This window comes from Anguilla rostrata, chromosome 18, assembly GCF_018555375.3.
Source record: "Anguilla rostrata isolate EN2019 chromosome 18, ASM1855537v3, whole genome shotgun sequence".
In the NCBI taxonomy this organism is placed as follows: domain Eukaryota; kingdom Metazoa; phylum Chordata; class Actinopteri; order Anguilliformes; family Anguillidae; genus Anguilla; species Anguilla rostrata.
Genome location: NC_057950.1, coordinates 12146797 through 12167223, shown reverse-complemented (window position 1 = coordinate 12167223; position 20427 = coordinate 12146797). Strand labels below are relative to the sequence as shown.

The window sequence follows — 20427 nt, the reverse complement described above, 5'->3', positions numbered from 1 at the left end:
GTGTTTCAATTATCTGGTCAACAGACAATTTAACTCAAGCTGGAATGCTGTATATACGCCTTCCAGAAAGTATCAGTGGCTTTGCACTTTATATATACATACCATGGCTGTAATTGAATTTTGACTTTAAGTTAAAAAATCTCATAAGCCGCACACATAAGACAGGATCTTGACTGGCTCCAGATGCTAATGCAAACTCAGAGGAATTTTCTGTGATAAATTCATGCTGTTCCTTCTGTTGCCCCATCCTTGTCACGTACCTTCCTGATTTATATTTGTTTTGTTTTTATTTTCAGAAGACCACCCGTAGTTTTCATTTCAACATGCCACCTTTTTTACAAAGCTGAGCGGGCTAAATGAGAAATTACTGATCTGGGATTCTGATTATCTTTTTTTTTTCTCTTTTCAGTTAATGCCTGTTAATAGGAATTGCTTGTCACACAGCCAACCAAGCGAAACAGTTTCTTCAACACCGGAACTGCTCTCATTGTAAGCAAACCTGGTGTCTCGGCTTGCCGACAAACTTTTTAAATCACTCACACTATTCTCCAGGATCACTCATTGTGAAGAAGAAAAAAAGCAAACTGCCAGGTTTCCAGGGAAACACAAGGCGGGAGCTCAGAGTTTGGGGTGGGGCTGCCAGCGTTTTGCATTGTGGGTGTAGAATTGCATATTATTTTCAGATCGCCCTTAAGTTGATCCCCCAATCCTCACATGTTGAAGTAATATCACCTCATAGTTCAAGCTCAGTAACCTCTTCAAATAGAAGCCAGCCTGTCCACTGCTCAGAAACATACAATGGAAAAGATACATCTACGCATGTACATACATGCTGAAAAAATTGAATTACTTGGTTCTGCATATTCAAAGCAATGGTTGAATATAAAACAATTTGAAAATAAAAAAATAGCATTCGGAAACTTTAGGTGGGATCTACAAATCTACAAAATCTACAAAGACAACTTTGCAACTGCAGAACCGAGACGCAGCATAACATCTCCTTGCAAACTAGTATATTTACCCTGCTTATATTTATAGAACTATGGGAGACCAATGCTTGTCTTATATAACAGTCTGGATAAATGAAATGAGGGCAAGCACTAAGACCCAAGGAACTCTGATTACTCTCTGGTGCAATGCGGAATGTGTGCACCATGGCAGACAAAGACACAACATCACATCTGGAAAAACACCGCCCCCCCCACCCAAAATTGTGGAGATTCATATTTGAGTTGGCACACATACCCAAGGTCATTGGGTAAAGGCTTGAGGGAAAGTGATGCTGCCATTGATCATCTCCCTTTTTTAAGGGGTAATTGATTTTTCTCATGGGGGTTTCTTTGCCGCACCTTTTTTGTTGTTCTCAAAACGTAAGCGACTGCTGAGGCATTCCAGTTGAAGTATTTCTTCAGTCTGGGTACCCAATGCAATGTGCCATTCCTAATATGAACGTGCTGACTCCCTTCGCGAATTTGTAGCAACTGAGGGATAATCTGACCTAGTTTGTGCCAAGTGTGATTAATTCCAGCTCTACAACCGTGATTAATATATACAAATATATTTATTTTTCCAAGCGGAATGTTTTTCAGCTCAAGACAGAATCCATCTCATTTATGAATTAAGCTTGAGAGAGTGGTGAGACAAACATTGTGTCAGATGAAAACACGTTTCCTGCAGAGAAATATTTTCAGATGTAACAGATGTGAAACTGGTGTCTGTTCTACAAGTCTTCACTTGTATACATTGGCAGAGCATTGATTTATTATTTAAACCACTGAGACTTCCCGCCATTATAAGGAATTCTATTAGCATACAAAATAAACACACATCAGATGCATGCTAATTTCTCTCAAGAAATGATGGGGAGGAGTGTGTGTGGGGACATGGCAGAGGGGGAAGAGTGCCAAAATGTTGAGACAACACTGAAGTCACTGGAGGAATTTCACCTCACCTTGTCATATTCGTTTTTGCTAAAAGACTGCTCGACAAGTAAATATTAAACTTTAAATCCCTCTGTGGAACAGGCGTGATGTCTTTATTACACATTACTTTCAGGATAATAATAAAAGTCCATGAGCTGAATTCTTTGGAGTTTTCCTTCACTGCAAAGGAGCAAAACTGCAACGCGTCTGAAAGAAGTTTGGGCTTTTAGTATCCTAGAACAAAGTAGTCTATGTGGGGCAACAAACAGACTGTGTGCCTTTGATTTGAAGAGTGATGCAACACAAAACAAGGAAACAGCTAATGTTCCTCATTAAAGGTTGCTTGGTATACATACTACACATGTTTCACTATTCCGAAAATAAAAATTCAAACAAGAAACCCCACAGTCAATATGAAGTATTCATGAACATCCATCCTTCTGTAGTCTGTTCTGTGAGTTTACTCTCACGTAAAAGACAATGTCTTCAAACATGCCATGACAGTTCACAGCACCAGGCTCAACCTTACTGAATTGTGAAGGCTCAACCTTACTGAATTGTTTTCTATGTTAAAGGAGCATTCCACTGATAAATAACCTGTCATAAAGCCACTATCTTTGAAGCTTCACACTTTGAACCCAGCTAAGCTCTGAAACATATCTATCCAAATGTGGCTGATACAACACTACTGGAATTGAGTTATTTTCACTAAAGTTCTTCAACAGGGTGCTAAATAAAGCATTCCTCACATTGAAGCAAATGTAATGTTTTCAGAATTTTTTTAAAAGCATGCAAAGCAACAGTCTAATCAACACAGCTACCTCCTGCTACCTCAGGGCTTGAGCATTTTAACAGAATTAAAGTGACTGAAAATCCATTTCTGACTTCTCCCTGTGCAGAAATGATGAAAATGCCAATGAAATGATGAAAATGTCCAAAATGCCTCATCGCTGCCAAGTCAATCTTTCAGAGCATGCAGCTCATTGTAAACTTATTGTACATTCTCTGTGTGTCTGGTCAGCCATTACCCACAGGCCACTGGAAGAAGCAGACCCTTTAACACTGATATTACACTTCAACCTTTACACTTAACCTGGAAGAGGCAGAACCTACACCTCACACTAGACTTCAAAAGAATCATTTTTTGCTGGAAGAAGACCTGGAAAGCTTCGCAAATTCAAATCAGGCAGATTGTCGTCCGTGGTGACATATTAGTTCCTCTCCCAAAAGGATGGCGATATCAATCTCCAACCCACTGCTACTGGAGGCAGTGAAGCAGAAGCGATCTCTCCTTTAAACATATGCATTGATATAACCTTAATAAGAATGGAAAAATAGTAAGTAATACAACAGAAAAAAAAATCTGACATGGGCCTATAGCACCAGTAACTGATGTCAAACTAATAAATGCAGCCTTTCTTTTGAGAGGACCGAGAGACGAGGCTGACGTGCATTGACACTGGTATTTTCTTTCACACCGCTGACAGTTCTTGGGTCAATAACACGGCAGATAAAAGAAACAATGAAAATAACATCCATTGTCAGAAGCGAGCATGATCACAAACCCGTGGCCTTGGTTATGCTGGAGAATTGGAAAGAAGAAAAAAAATTACTTTGAAGTTTGTGTATTTCACCCAAGGTTACATTCTTTGTTTTGATTGGCTAAATGGCTGACGGTATGATGGACAGCTCAGAACTCCCCTCTTCCAATATCAAGAAGAAAAGTGAATTTCAGAATAAAAAATAAAAGACACTTAGCCCTGCATCTCTACAGAACTCTCCAGCACTGTAGAAGGAACATACAGTCAAGCATGTTAGGCATTGATTTCCCTGTGAAAATCCAGCCAAAAAGATTAAGTATGTGAACCATGTGATAAGTAGGTTGCACGTGATAACCCTTGTATCTCATAAATACAAATAACTACCAGTGGAAGTGTGCAGTTTGGAAGACACTGGGCAGAACAAGCCCCTAAAGGCAAATAAGTGCCATGCCTTTCTATATGTCTTGTCCACTAGATCTTTTTTTGCCAGTAGGTGCCTGGTAATATTTCCTATGTACAGAACTGAGTGGTCAGGTGATGTAGTGCAGGCACAAAGCACTGTGTCTATATTGCCTAGCCTGACTGCACGTTCCTGCACCACACACACACACGGCCTGGCTAAAGTGTCTGTTTCTTCCCATCACAAATGCCTATCTGTGAAGGGGTATTGCCAGGTAGATCTCTCACTCCCTTCCTGCATAGACGGATGATCCGCTAGCCCATGACACAATGGTTATTTCGCTCAGAGAGACTGCAGCTCTCAGCACTGCATCCACAGAGAGGCACCGCGCACTTATTTCAAAAGTGCTCGCGATCAGTGAAATTCATTCAAGCTGGGTCTGGAGGAGAGTGCTGTCAGAGCAAGGAGTAGAGCAGCTGAAGAGATCAGCGGCGCCTTGGAAGAGACTCCATGGCTCATTGAGTCTGCAGCCAGTGCCAGATTCCGTCTCCTGCAAGAATATCTCTCAGACGGCGCTGAATGCCAGTCCCTCGAAGGCCCGTTACTGCTGATAAATGTGCGAGAACAAGAAGGGGACGGCGACGAGAGTCTGGGAATAGAGCCCACCGCATGCCGCTGCGAGGTCGAACGGCTCCGGCCAGCGAGACCGCGCCCGCCGCTCAGGTGAGAAAGGAGAGACACTGGGGTCTGTGGAATGAGTACGTTCTGTTGAACCATCAGAGTTCAGTAAAACTCCCAGCCACACCTGGAAAGCCACGATCGAACGAGGGAAATCGCTGAATTTGTTTGCAGTTCAAACAAAGAGTCCATCAAGCCCAGAAGTCAGGCATTTCCCCTCCCCTTACCCCTCGGCCCTTCGGAAAAGCAGTCGCTCCTGCAGAAAGTTGTGTTCTGTGTGCAGCCGTCTGCTTCTAAGCTTTGAGCAAGAGCAGAATACCTTGCAACAGAAACTCCTCCATTCCAAAGGCCAGGAGCTGAATCTCAGAGATGGAAAGAATAGGCCTAAGATGTCTGCCGTCACTGTTAGACACTGCTAGTTCAAGGGAACACAGGATGTGCGCTATATGGACAATGGACTGATTCACATCTAATCACTTAACAAGGGTCACACAATACCCACAATTTGGTAATGAACACATTTATCTTGAGCAGCTGTGGAAACTGTAGAATGTTAAATGGTGAGCATTTACCTGTATGGATAAGGCAGGCTATTTGGCAAATGCAATACAGACAGGACAATGAGGCAAAGAAGCAAACACAATTTAAAAGTGCAGTTTTTTCCCACCAAATACAGAACACTACTGGACTGTTTGTTGAACAGCAGAGAGGAGAAGCAAAATATGTATGTAGGTCATCCCTAATTATAGATTTGTGTTGCAGTTAATCCGTTTTTAATGACCGTATTGAAAAGACTCATAAGCTTCCCATTGCACCAGATAAGTAAAACAATGAATGACTGTGGTTATTGTGTTTTCCATTTTAAAGCAATCTACAACAGCTACACTGTTTTAAAAAATAATAATTTTAGCCAATAAATACCAACAATTCAAATGACACTTTTCCTCCTCCTCTGGTTCAAGTTTTGATTTAGGTATAATTACTTTCATTATTGTTCCCATAAATTCCACAGGAATGCACCTCCCAATTAAGCAGCACACTTCCCAAGGATAGTTTATTAAAATTAATGCGTAAATACCTTGGGTGGGAGAGATATTTTTTGCACATTGACCATAACTGCCCAAGTCTTCTGGCAGAAATGTAGCTATACATTTCTATTAGCGATCATGGTCCTATAACAGATTGAAGGTGTGACAGAAGACTAACTTCTTATTTAGTAGTTTTTTTCTAATTGATTGTTGCTCATGCTACGGCTTATGCAACACTGCATATTTACACTGCATTACATTCATTCATTTAACAGATGTTCAAAATGACTTACATCGCAGGAATGAGAGAGAAAGAGGGAGAGAGAGAGAGAGGCGGATAAAGGGTACACCACTCAGATCCGCCATTTACATTCTGATCCCTGCCCTCGCCATTTCTGTATAACTCCGAACCTTGGAAGCTACCATCAACATGCCCCAAAGATACAGCCTTCTTTGGGAGCATTTGAATAAGAAAAATGATAATGCAGGACGACATGTTCTTTCATCGTATTACCCCAAATGGCAATGGATTTGCATTCATACTGTTGTAAACCCACACTCTCTGAATGCACTGTACTCAAAGTTCAATATTTTATAGAAAAAAGGTGGTAAGAATATCGTTCTTCATCTTGCCAGAAGAACAACGGATTGGGGAGTTCAAAAAGACCTTACTCCTACGGGGGGATACACTTGCATAACCATGGCACAACGGCTGGTTAGGAAAGCCATTTCTTTTCTTGTTCTCTGCTGCTTGAAGAACTCTCACCCCCACAGGAAAGAGCAGCAGTGGGAGGTGGGGGTGGGGGTGGGGGGGATGATAGCCCCACACCCTGGTCTAAAACTTGTTGAGGACTATCCTGTTAAGGAAGCAAAGTCAGTTTCCTTTTCTCTGCATCTGCACAGCTTTATAACTTTAATTTAGGTTTGCGTGACTTGACTAATGCAATCAGCTAAATCTAAACAATGAAGAGAATTAGTCAATTAAAGAGTGTAATCTTTTTTTGAGAAGTAAACAGATGTGAAATAAGTGATCTAAAAATGCCAGGTGAATTTTGCTTATACCTAGTATGCATATATATATAGGCCTGCTGTGTTTTATTTTTTTAATTAATTCATTTATTGTAACTTTAGGAAGAAAAAAATCAGTAAATATGCACATTGAATAAGAAACCAAAGTATAAACTTAAAAATGAAAAAAAATTCTACCTACAATAAGATGAATTTTACTTACATCTTATACACGACTTTCCTCAAAATACCCTCCTTTGGGTTTAATTACAATTAAACCAATTATTCAAAGTCTGTCCAATAATTTTGCAAATGGGTTGTGGGAGGGAGGTGGAGCTAAGGAGGGCGAGCCTGAGGTGGGTCTCTAGACTGCCCCGGAAGCAGTTTAGTTTTCAGCTTTTCTAGCTGTAATGGGAAGCTCATTCCACCACCGTGGGGCCAGACCAGACAAGAAACATGACCTGGAAGTGCAGGCCTGTGGGAGGAGGGGCTCTGCAACCAGAGGTTAGCAGACTCCTTTCACGATTGGTGTTTAGTACATACACATCAAAGACCATTCAAGGGTCACTCAAGCATGTGAAGATACATTTGTATTGGTGTCATGTGGAAATACAGCCACTGGGCTGGATTTCCAGTTTTTCTTTGGCTAAAATACGGATGAATTTACTCCGTCTGGATGACTGCCACTGTGCTGTGCCGCATAACAGCCTGACTGTAATTGGCCATGACACGCCGCTGACTGATTACCTAAATGAGAAAAGCAAAGTATTTCAGAATAAACCCTGCATGCTATTTTCAGCAGAGGAAAAAAGATGATTTAGGACCTGATGCGAGCACTCCGTTTCCAGCCATCAGGGATCGTGTCTCTCTCAGAATTTGAAATGAGCCTCACTGCCTGGAAACGGCATCGCGGAGCAGAGAGGCAGAGCAGGTGAAAACTGGGAGAAGGAGGGCTGAGAACTCCGGATGCTGTTTGGCCTTGGCTGAAAGACGCCATTCTGCCTCTGCGGCTCCCGTGTGTCGCTCTAATTAAGTGTGATATATTTAATCAGTGTTAATGCGGGGAGTAAAATTAGTCTGACACGCAGTTATAATATCAAGTAATGGGAAGGCGCAGATGTCTGAGAAGATTCTCTGCTTTGTGTGGGAGAGATGCGCGCCGAGGACAATCGTTGCCAGCAGGTGTTTCTAGTCCTCGCAACGACATCATCTAACAGCCTGATTAACTGTACAGCATCACCTGTCCTGCTCGTCTAGGGATCTCAAATTCTGGAGGGCCTCTGTGTCTGCTTGTTTTTGAAGTGTTCTTGCACTTAACTGTTTCATTTAAATCATTGACTGGCTAAAGAGTTTCCAAACATTGTTTCCAAGGCCTAAATTGGCTGCTGATTGAAAGGAAATCACAAAAAATCAGCAGAGACTGCGGCCCTCCAGGAGTGGAGTTTGAGAGCCCACTGCTTGTCTGTCTATCAGCCTGTCTATCTGGACAGCTGTCTGTTCATCTCTATCCTTCCCTTGGAGACCCAACCTACCTCACTCAGACTTCCTGACCTTTCCAATCTCACTTTTTGCTCTCTGACCACACCATAATAATAATTTTAAAGATGACAAAAGAAAAGTTTTAAAAAGTATACTGAAATAATATTGATACAGAGGACTTCAACCTCATTTGAGAAGGGCTGATGTCAGTGCAGGCTTTTGTACTAATTTGGCTCTGAAACACCGGATTCAACTAATCAACAAATCATGGTCTTCAATCAAAACAGCGATGAGCTGATTCAGAGCAAAAGCCTACGATTTCAGGTATGATTGGCGACCCCTGAATTAAATAATTACCGGTTTATGTTGCCTGGGACTTGTGGTGTCTTGCTATCAGTAAAGTTTACCAACTGTGTCTCTTGGTGAATGACAAGCTATAATATAACAGCAGTCATTTGTCCCTCTCCTAGTGATATTGTCTCTCTGTCTCTGACTGTCCTCGTCTCTGTGTGTTCCTTCGCCCCTCCCCTAATCTGGCCATTCTTGCCCAGTGTTCCCTCACTTCCTGCCCCCCCCCCCCATCCCCACCCCCCAGCATGTGATGATGGAATCAGAGACAGGTCAGGAAGGCTGTGGGTGTGGAATGCTGGCTACCTGTGTGATTTATGTCTGTGTGCTCCTGGGGCTGGATAATATAGTTGAGAGGAGAGGTAGATACATCACTGTCACAGCGGCATGATGGCTCGCTCACAGAGGGGACTGTCCTCCTCTCCGTGCATGCAGTCAGTGTGGGCCCTGTCCCACACACAAGTAGCTTTGATTAAACATCATCAGGTTTCAGTCTCTCTCTCTCTCCCTCCTCTTTTCCCTACCTTCCACCTTTGATGAGATCCGGACAGTTATGTCAATATGTAAATACAAAATATTATCTCCCATACTGCGCAACAAGAATCCACATTTCCCTTATGCTGTGGTCTTGACCAAATCGGCCAACCCTGGCTCTGATATATAGCCTTACTGTTATTATATTTTTAAGGACCATTTCATCCTGACGTCCTTCTCAATCTCAACAATGGCAGCCAATGTTTTAGTTTTCATTCTTATTGTTTATTTGCCATTTTTCAATATGAACCATGAAAAGAAAACAATGGAATTGCACATTAAAGTGTGAAAGTCACATTTCCTTGCTTGCATGAGGCGAGACCTATGGCTCGTTTGTCTTTTTTCCGTAATAGCACATTTGAAAATCAGAATTGCTTCAGAGAAATGAACGAGCGAGTCAGTGAGCGAGTGACTACATACTGTACCCTCTCTGGTTGTCAAAAAAACAAACAAACAACAAAAAAAACAACAGCAAACACGCTGCCATCTCTTTCTGTTGACATCCTTGGGTGGACAGAGAAACAAGCATGTTTCTTTTTGCCACGTACATTATTTATCCTCGGCCCCATCGCTCAAAGTGTCCGTTTCGCCTGTCCCTCGGTCATTACTCACTTCCGAGGCGTCTGAGCGGCAGATTTATTTAAAGGGAAGTGAGCCATCTGTCAAACCGTAGAAAGGACGAGCGCGCTTCTCAAAACACCGGCCACTGGACACGAGCACTACTGCCGTCGACAGTGTAGCCGTCTGAATTTGATTAAGCGCCTTTAATATTTCACGCGCACGGCTATCCTATTTGTTCCTAGCCGATTATTGCGTACGCTTTAGCAATATGTTACCAGCTCCGCGTCATTTCGAACCGAGCGTTTGAAATGGAGGAGGAAATGCAGAGAGAGCGTTGTGAGGTGTCTGTGATACGGAAGGCCCGGGGGGGGGCCCGGGGGGGGCCCGGCTCAGGGCGGACGGTGACACTACGCGCCGCGCTCTCTGGGATAGCCAGGGAGCGAGCCAGTGCTCGGGCGGGGCTGTAAATGAGAAACCCTGCTGGAGTCAGAGCGAGCTGCCGCTTCATTAGGGCACGGCAGCCTGTCTCCTGCAGCTCGCCCAGTCTCTACCGCTTCTGCCGAAAGAGGGAAAGTAAAAAAAAAAAAAAGAAGGAAAAACAAGCGGTGGAAAGTAAAAGGAAATACAGCGACGCAGCAGGGGGCTCAGAGATTAAGGTCCCTGTGTTCTTAGACACAGACATGTTTTGCTCAAATGTACTTTCACATTTTCTCTACCACACTTCCTTCTGCCTTCTCTCTCCCTTTCTTCTTCCCTTTCCCTCAGACATGACTCCCTCCTATACAAACAGCCAAATGCCTTTACTGCTCTCTTCACTCTGGCCAAATATTTGGGCCCCTTCAATCTTTCACAGTTTCAACTAAAACATTCCATCCGCTGTATGTCCAGCATCACTCCCTCTCTCTGAATTTGTCTGCCTCTCTCCTTCAATTTATCCCTTATCCTGAATCACTCCCATCCCTTCATATCTCGTTCGCTCTGAATCTCCCTTTCTCCCTCCTTACTTACTGTCTGATTTACTTATCAGTGGACCACCTGACAACCAACCGCTCTAACCACAAGATACCCCCTCCCTTCTTTCTCTCTCCTCTTTCCTTCCACTTTCCTGCTCTTCCAGAGAAACCACATCCACAGGCTGTCTCCCTTTCTCTCTCTCTCTCTCTCTCGAGTAGGAGTAGGAACTGACAGGAAAAACTCCCACAATGCAAAGCGGGCTTCCCTCTGCTGTCCAGATGCATATGCACATGCTGCGGGGAGCGTGGTGTGTGTCAGAGGCGTATGTGAGGGGAGGGGGCAGGATTCAGGTGATAATTTAAAGGGAGGTGAGCATGGCGTGGGGGGGGGGGGTGCCCCGGGGTGCCCCGAATGCCCTGAAGCCCAGAGAAAACCGCCACGTTCCGTACGCGGGGCCATCTGCACGCGAGAGAACAGAGCGCCGTGTCGCACTGCGCTGTCTCGAAGACGCCCTCACTCCCCATCTCTCCGCTTCACCCCGAGCAGCTCTTTAGCTCCACCCCCTCCTCTCCTCTTTTTGAAAGCCTGTTAGGAGCGATCGGGCTCCTCTCCTCTGCTGCTCCAGCACTACGTTCAAGGCTCCACTGCAGCCGTGAAAACTCACCTTTCAGCTTTGAACTGACTTTAAAGTTCCATCACCGTCATACCTGGAGTCCCTTAAGATTTATCATCATTTTGCGCATTTAAATAGACATCTGCACTTGGCAAAGGATCAAGATGGACCAACTCACTCAGTATACTACAAATCCTTCAGCAAATTAAAGCAGAATACTGTAATTTCACTTTATAGTCATTTTATGACCTCCAACCCCCCAACACACACACATACATACACACATACGTACACACGCACATGCACATGCACACACACGCACATGCACACACACACAAGGGTACACACACGCACACACACACAATCCTACAGTACTTCCAACCCCAGGCTTGCCCTAAATTCAACCTCGCGGGAAGAAAGTGGTTTAGACTTAAAGACTGTAATACATTACACTTATGAATGTTTGATGCCTATAAAGGAACTGTTCCACGAACTGGCAATGAATTTAAAAGACATTTAATGTGTAGCATGTATTATTTGTGTGTGCTATTTGTATGTATTGGGCACTGGGGAATACAGTTATTTGATGTTCAAAGATAAAAGTAAAAGATGGCATGAAATGATACAATCACGCATTTATTTGTATATGTCGTTGTAATTAAATAGAAATACATGTTAAACTAAGCATATATAAATACAATGCACAATGTATAATTTTAGAACAGTGACTCCTAATGGCAACCTGAGCGAAAGGAGATCATTCACAGCAAGGATGACTCATGCTAAAATAAGGAAATTTAATATTTTATGAGCAGCAACCTAATGCATATTCATGGTATGTCATTGCCACAGATGAGAAACAACAAGATAAAAAAACGGCGATGATCAGCTGACCGGGGGAAGGTCCATAAAAGAAGAATACCAAATAAAAGCTGGCAAGTCAAGAACAAGTACAGTAATACCCAAGATGTAAACCTGAGCCTGGCTGGGATAAGGTGTAGATAAAATATCACAGAGAGAAAGACTGGGGATTTTCACCCCTCACCAAAAAACACTGAAATAGAGCTGAACATATCACCCCATTGGATCAATGGAGGAAGCAGAGAAAGACAGAGGGAGAGAGAGGGAGGGAAAAGGGGAGGGAGAGAGGGGAAAAAGAGAGAGTGAGAGAAAGGGAGGGAGAGAGATAAATAGAGAAAAAGAGAGAGCGAGATAGATATACAGATAAAAAGAAGGAGACAGAGGGGGGGATGTTTCTTATTTTTCGTGAAGTGAAAGAGTTTTGAGTTTAGAGGGACCAGCCATGAGATAAAGAGGCCAGATTGATTCATTGACACGGCCACCCTTACATTCATCCGACAAGAGGCCCATTCAAAGGCATTAAACAGACACCCCGGGCTACACTATCAGGATTTAAACCACACTTCTGTACCTTCATTAATACTACTTTGCAAATATCACCCGACTAATGTGGCCTTGCCAGAACACCCTGGAATCTGCATGCTACTTCAGTACACACAAGGGAAGTGAGTTTAACGGTAATGAACGGTATTAGCAGATGCTTTGAGGCTCCGATTTCTGCACTAGAATGTGATTTAAAAAAATTACGCAGTATTACAACTATAAACAAATGACAAAACATGCAGTGTCAACACTGCACATGCACACCGAGGCATATGTAATAGCGAGAGTTCTATCAGACACACCCTGAAATCGCAATAAATGTTCAAGCCCCTTCGTTTACAAAATTATTTTAAGAAGTACCCTGCTAACCTGAGAAGAAATGTGACAATTTACACTTCCTGAAGCGTCTCTTAGCAGATACCCCCTCCCCCCCCCCCGCCCCCCCGCCCCTCAAACCTCGCAGTTTTTATTACATCAAGTCGCCTGTTTTATTTGCAGCCATCAACGCATGAATTTTCCAATTTTTCTGCGCTTATTTCGGAAGACTGCAAGCTGTTGTGCAACACAGCTGAAAGCCCTGCCCCCGCAGCAGCCAGTGAATGAGTCCACCGAGGCGAGCAGCGTTCAAGGTGCATTTTAATTAAAGGAGCCCGAGCAGACGGCTTTCATAAACATATTTCCGCGCGGTTCCAGCGCCGTCCGCGGCAGCGCGCCGCGTCGCTCGCCAAGGCCACGGTTCGCGGCTCCTGTCTCTGCCGGACTAAATCAGCTCCCGTACAATGTGGAGCTCGATGAAAGGCTTTCTTTCAGTGCGTATGAGCTCTCACAACAAGGTTCCTCATTTCTGACCCTTACTAAAAAGAAAATATATCCGTTTTCACATGAGCCTAAACCAGGGAGCTAAGTAGTAGCTTTCAGACTCAGCCGTACGGCTTTGGACCGATTTGAAAGTTTTCACCAGGGAGGGAGTGGTGGAAGGCTCGGATCGATTGGGCTTCTCCGCACGCGACCGCTTATTTTGGAGAAGCTAATGGGTTTACGGAGCGGAGCGTCAGCCGCATCAAGCTGTCCTTTCCCCCGTCAATCATTGTCGGTTTCTGCAGCGATCTGTAATTATTACGCTGCGGGATTAAAGTCGCAATTACGATGATTGTCTGATTTCTGCACATTGATTATATGTGCCTTCTGCCATCCCAAGCCGGGGAGTCAGCCTGCAGAATCTCTACTTCACTAAATCATTATTTACGGTGTGTGTGTGGGGGAAAATGAAGGGATTGGCATTTTGGACTCGGTTAAGTCGCAGTCTCTCAGACTCTCTGTCTCTATCTCAATTTCAATTCAATTCAAAAATGCTTTATTGGCATGACATATTTCAGTATATGCGCTACCAAAGCTTTACAAATTACAATGTACATACAATGAACTACAACGCAATAGAAAGATGAATAATTAACAAAACAATTTATCAATTCATCATAATTTCATAATTTATGAACAGTAAGGGTCACAACTGTCCCTCAGGCTGTGGCAGGTATGTGTGTATCACATTCAATGAGGAAGTGCAGATCTGTCTCTATCTGCTCTCTCTCTCTCTGCTTACCTCTCATTCTCTCATTCCATCTCTGTTTCAGTCTCTCTCTTTCTCTCACACGAGCCCAAAATGGGGAGGATGTGCAGCCAGAAAGCACATTTCCATTCTCTCTCTGAGTATGCATATCAAGGCCTGGAACGTTAGAATGAGCTGAGGACAGAGGCTCATTTTAAATCTGTGACCTCAGAGAGAGAGAGAGAGAGAGAGAGCGAGCGGTGCCCAGTTGCTGATAATAAACCGGCTTGGTTTCACACCATCCACTGTAGCTTGGCCCACTGAACCCGGTCGCTGGAGAAGCACTCCTTTTGGCACGGGGCGCCAGGCATGGAGGAACGAAGCGTTTGGACATGCCCGGTGCCAGGATTCCGCTTTCGGTGTTGCTTAAAATAAAAAAAGCACCTTGAAAGGCTCAGGAGCACCCAGGCCCCAGTTGGACTGGGAGATACCAGGTGAGAACCTGTCTGCCGCATGCCAGCTGGCCCGTCTCGGCTATCTCCTCACACAAGGCCGAGGAGAGAAAGGCATCTGCTCACAAAGGCCCCTTTCCTGGATTTAGGTCACCTCAAAAAAGAGCACGGCGCCATACTCTGAGCTCGCCAGGCGGACGGACTACGGAGAGAAAAAGAACATTTTGAATTCGCTTCAGCTGAAGGGTCGGAGCTGCGCCGCGTTCCGTCACAAGAACACGAGAGCGTCTGAGGATGAGAAGTGACCTTTCAGCCGGCTCGTCACTCTGCTTCCTGTCTGAAGAGCACCCAGCACCCCGCCAAACCTCACTCTACACACTCCATACGTCTACGCATCCTGGCAAGCTGTGTGTGCGAAAAATACTCAGCTGTGTTCGTGTAAAACTGACCTTTGACTGATTTCCATCAGTTAGAATACCCCCCGTATTCGGTAAATAGAATCACTAACAAACCTCAATCAAATCCCCCTCCTCATCTCCTTTTTATGAGCCTGAAGAGGTATGTCTTCAATTTTTCTCTGTCACTTTTGATTTGATACCTGGGGCTTGTTTTACTGTTCTACTTTTTCTAGAACTACAATAAGCTTGTTACACACAATGTGGTGCACATATAACTGGACTCTTGTCATTTGGGGGGGTGGAAGTTACACTAAAACCACACACAATAAAAAGCCCTCTATTCACTTTACTGCAGGCACACCTACATTACTGTCTATGAAATTTGTGGAGTCAATGACTGTTATAGGGTAGACTTATGGATTATAAAACATAAAAACATTGTTCTAATGTAGTTTTAATGTTTATACTTTTGGCAATGGGGCTGTCTGACTTTGTCAGAAACGTAAAAACACTTTTGATTTATATAAAACACTTTTCTTTATATATGCCAGCACACTGTTCGCATTTTTATAGCTTCAGAACAACATTTAGATCCTGACAAACTAATCATAATGCGGCCCCATAAAACAACCCGGTCAGAAATTGTTCCTGAAAACGTATACCTTTACACTTGACATTACATTTATTTTTCCAGGTATCGTAAATGTGACTAGTTTTCTATTCATGTCCTTATCAAAACTGTTTATGTGAATGAGGAAGAGAACCGATCCCTGTGAAACGCAATTTCCCACAATTCTCCACTGGCATCCCTACATTTTATACAGTGTGTATTCCCTTATGAGATGGCTTTTAATTGTCTGAGCAGTTTTAATATGAGATGGTTCAGTAATACCTTTTCAAATGCCTTTTTAAAAGTCAAATATATAATGTAAGCTTTTATAAAGAGCATTTTATATTAAGGAATGATCCTTTAAGCAATGTGGTGTCTCTTTCATCTTATCGGTCTGATTTTTACAATATTCAGTCTCAAACCAAATTATTTTTTCTTCTTGTCCTGATGTGGCCAAAACAGCAATACTACACAATTTCATTAGAATGCTAGATTCCAGTGGATAAAGACGATGAAGAAAGGAACGTGTGCACTCATAATGCTAGCAAATTGGCCCAATAAGAGGAAATGTCCATGTCCAGGTTTACACTGTTTTTTTGTTCTCAAAACCTCCCAGGGCTTCTGTGATTGGTTCATTTATACAGCTGTTTGCTTTGAATGCACAGCATTGCATTTATTCGGGGAATTGTGTTCAATTATAAATCGGTTATTGTAACACAACTTTGAACACGCTGCCAATTAAAGCCTCATTCAAACAAATTCCCTAAAGTCATTATCAGCTGACTGTGTGTTACAGTGTGAGTGCATACAGTAACTCTACACCACGCCCTCGTACCCATGAGACAACTGAGCCAATCAGAGTATAAAATGTTTTTAAATATATAATTTGTTTTCAAATGTGAAGAAGATTTAACTCACCTTAACCCACTCATACAGATTGCGCACATTCTTGTACAGATTTACATATTCAATAAACATTAACTGTTGACTGGATTTTTTGCCCCAGTATTCTTCCTGACTGATATGTGCCTTTTCCAACCACACCCCTCTGAAACAAGGCAGGGTGTAGGAACACAACCTCCACGTATGACTTACTTTCTTTGAGTAAAATGTTTAACCCAAATTCCATCCTGGGACCATTTTAACTGAGATGGTAAAATGCAAGATTTTCAAAAATAAAAAAAACAAATATAGGTTTAAATCACTTAGTGGCTTAAATAACCACTCATAATATTGAAGTGTTATGGTCTTGCTGCATAGTTGGCTCACAAGCAATTTCAATGCAAGCACAGGCACCAGGCCAGGCACTTACGTCCTCAGGTCACAGTTGAGTACATCTTAAAAGAACATAGAAAAGAATGTGAACATCCTTGGAAGACTGCCCTGTCAATAAAAACCCCCTTAATCTCCGGTCACTGCTTGTGGATATTGGCCTTGTAGAGGCCGATATCCTCTGGCCCATCAATTCACTATGAAAGGAACTCAATTCTGCCCCACAAAACACGCCGGCAAACAAATAACTTCCCTTTCTTTTGTTCCCAGACACGCAATCATGCAAGTGACGAGGAGGCTCTTCACAGCAAAACCCTTTCCCTTTGGGGAGGAACAGGCTTGAGGGTATCGCCGTGCCGACAGTCGCCCCTGTACCCCGGCGAACGCACATGAATTCAACTGAGATAAAAGCCCCCCAACCCCATTGACCCGCAATGAACCTGGCAATCTGCTCACTGTCTGCACGCAAAAGCCATCTTTAAGCCATAAATACCCACAGTAGACTGTTTCCGGCACTCCAGTCATTCAAGAGTTAACAGTGCTGAAGTTTCAAGACCTGCATTCCACAATAAAATAAAGGAAACCAACATCACTCGTACTCAACATTATAATGAACCCGAATGCAGCCCTAACCATGTTAACGACTTATAGTAGGCTATGAAATGGAATTCATGTGAATAAATACAATATTAACCTGAAGAAAGCAATCAAGTGTTACTCCTCAATGTTCCATTGGTGCTGCACGCAATTCAAACTGAATACATGCTACAAAGACAGAAGCTAACACAGGGTGTCCCATTTAAAAGCCATTTTGCATGGCAGGCTTTCACGTACAATCATGATATAATTGTGTGCCTGACCTCTCTTCATTGGGAAATCTCAAAGGTTTAACAGCTGAAGCAATACAGAACAGCAGTAAATTTGAGGAAATTACAAGCTCAACACTGAGGACCAAAGAAACTCAATGGAACAGAATGACAAGCACACATCTATCTGAAAACATCTCAAATGAGCATCTGAGAGAAAAGTTACTAATGAGAATCAAATGTAATCTAAATGATCAATGCCTGGATTAAATCAACATATATCATTAACTTTGACTTACAGCAGTTTTTCCCCCCACGAACAGTTTCATTGAACTTGCCAATTTGCGAAGAAATAAGTTCAATTGTGAGTCAAATGCTGATAAAATCCTGACCCAAGAGAGGACCTCATTGGAGAGGAGCAGAACTAGACAAGCCCCGAAACGAATAAAACAATTTTTGACGTGAGTTGAGACTGACCTGCTGAGGTTCACGAGGAGTAGGCTGCTTGCCCCGGCGACTGGAGGCGGTCGTCGTGGTGATCTCCATGATGGAGGTGGACGTCTCGGAGCGGTTGTTGGCCGTGACGCTGGACTGGGGCGTGATGGGCAACTCCCCGACCAGTCGCACGCTGCCCTCGATCCGGATGTTGGGGTCCCCCTCCACCGCCATGTTGAACACCTTCAGGCCGTTGTAGTAGAGGCCAGACAGCTGTCCCTGGAAGGGGCGGCTGCGGTCCCTGCCCCCGATTTTTATGGTGGTTTGGCTGTTGAAGATAGTAAGCTGCCGTCCTGCGGGGAACAACGTTACATACAAACGAAGGTGTTGAACTGCGGACTCTGACACGCGCGGTGTGAGAGAGAGAGAGAAAATAAAGGAGAGTGATGAGAAATAATCACGCCGGCGAAGAAGACGGATTATTTGCCCAGTTGCTAATGAAAGCGATAAATTACTAGATGCCAGTGCTGGCCCCTGTAATTTATCTCCGTTGTAATAATGGGATGCTTATGAAATGCAGATTCAAAGAAAGAAAACATTTAGAACAGCCCTAAATCAATGTAGCTTTGCTAAAAGGACAATCAAATCAATTTGAAAATAAACCATTTTCCTGAGGAAAAAAAAAAAAAAATCAAAAACAATGAATCAAATTAGTAGTTAGAGCCGCATCCAAATTGCTTTAATTGAAAGCAATATAATATACAGCACAGAGCCAATTTATTTTCTGAATTAAAGAGACAATCTTGGGCAGTAATTTTTAACATGATTTATACGATTCATTATTGGTAATGCTCATTCACCTGAAGCTGCTGTGACAGATGACAGACCCTTTTTTTCTTACTTTTATCCTTAAATAATTATTTCACAACAGCCTGTTATAGCTATAGAACTACATTTAAAATGGACCTTTCTAAAGATTGGTGGCCTAAGTTAAACTTGCTGTAGGGAACACCAAGATCAGATAGCATGACTGCATCAGTCTGAGAGTTCTTCAGTTCAGTCAAGCGACAAAATCTGACATTCTTTATGAAAAATATCATGGTAACTGTAGGATATTTTATATTGTTTAAAATGAAACTGCCTGGTGTTTCCTGATTTGTAAAAGAGGTCTACTTCGTTACAGACTTAATGAACATTTTAACTTTTTAAACTTTTTAAGAATAATTAAATATTTTTAACTTCACAATATTGTTTAAAAAATGACCAGTGTCCCGAATTTACTTTGTGGATTTTGCTGAGACTGTCCAAATAGCCCATTAAGTAAGAATAACTGTAGCCTGATTCTTGATTATCAATAGGCTGTAAAAACATATTCATGTAGACACATACTCTACCCATGTAACTTAGATTGCCTTTTAGCAAAGGTTGGCAAGAATTTAAACTTATATTATAAACAAAATGTTCCAAATTACATATGATTTAATATGAAGCACAGAACAAATGAGTCATTCATGGAATTAAGTCCATTAAAAACTGAAAATAAAACAAAAACAATGAAAAAAGTCAAAATGGCACATTTTTCGTTTTAATTACACTTTGGTTTTACCAAATACATAAAGAGGCATGCAAAAAATTAATGTTTTGATTTTTAAAATACATTTTCTTTTTCCGAATTCCCTCTATACATTTGCAATATTTGTTAAAGGGACTTCATTTCTTATGCCAATTAATATTGCACTCTATTTATGATAGCTATAAGTTTAAAAAGTGCGATTTTCATGATCAATAATAAATAGAAAACATACATGTATATATGTATATATAAATGTATATATAAATATAAATATATGGATATAAAATGTACTACAAACATAAATACATATAAATATATAATTTTCTTATTGGAGCTTTTTAAGTTGATCATTTATGCGTTTACAGCAGGGAACAACAATGCTATGAATACTTTATGGATATTTTTTGTTAATATTGTTAATACTACTTCAGGAGGTTGAGTTAGAATTATATTTACAGTCCCTTTAACCTGAAGTTAACAGGAAATACGTATTAAACAGCTGGTGTTTCTTAATAGAAGAATACATTATTATGCAATGTGTGCAAATATTACAAGCTACATTTTTCAGTTTTAAATAGTTTTGTTTTATTTAGTTTTACAGGACATTTATATTTTTGGGTTTATTGGTGTTACAAAGTATTACTTGGTTATGTTCAAATTATTTTTATTTGAAGTTTTAATCAATGTTTTTACCTTTGTCGAGTAGCCATTCGTCAACTACTCGACCAAGTCGATATGGGATTCGCTGTCTAGCAATCGCCAGGCGTTCGTTATCATTGTTGCCTTTAAAGTTTAAAGAGACATTTCATTGGTTAAAATCTGTAAGGTCAAAGGTTAAATGTTAATACTTAAAGCTTGAGCTATA

At 42.1% G+C, this 20427-nt stretch overlaps 1 protein-coding gene across 22 annotated transcripts in view; it reads right to left on the bottom strand.

The window, feature by feature from the left end:
* LOC135244961 (neurexin-1a-like) overlaps positions 1-20427 on the bottom strand; it is a 312297-nt gene that overhangs the window by 34284 nt on the left and 257586 nt on the right. For 14 of the 22 annotated variants that reach the window (XM_064317659.1, XM_064317660.1, XM_064317675.1 and 11 more), the window contains 2 exons: positions 20256-20345; positions 18032-18342 (listed from right to left, as the gene is read on the bottom strand). In XM_064317659.1, coding sequence (XP_064173729.1) covers positions 18032-18342; positions 20256-20345 — 401 coding nt within the window. The remainder of the gene's footprint in view (positions 1-18031; positions 18343-20255; positions 20346-20427) is intronic. The other 8 variants (XM_064317681.1, XM_064317668.1, XM_064317677.1 and 5 more) reach the window with 1 other exon arrangement.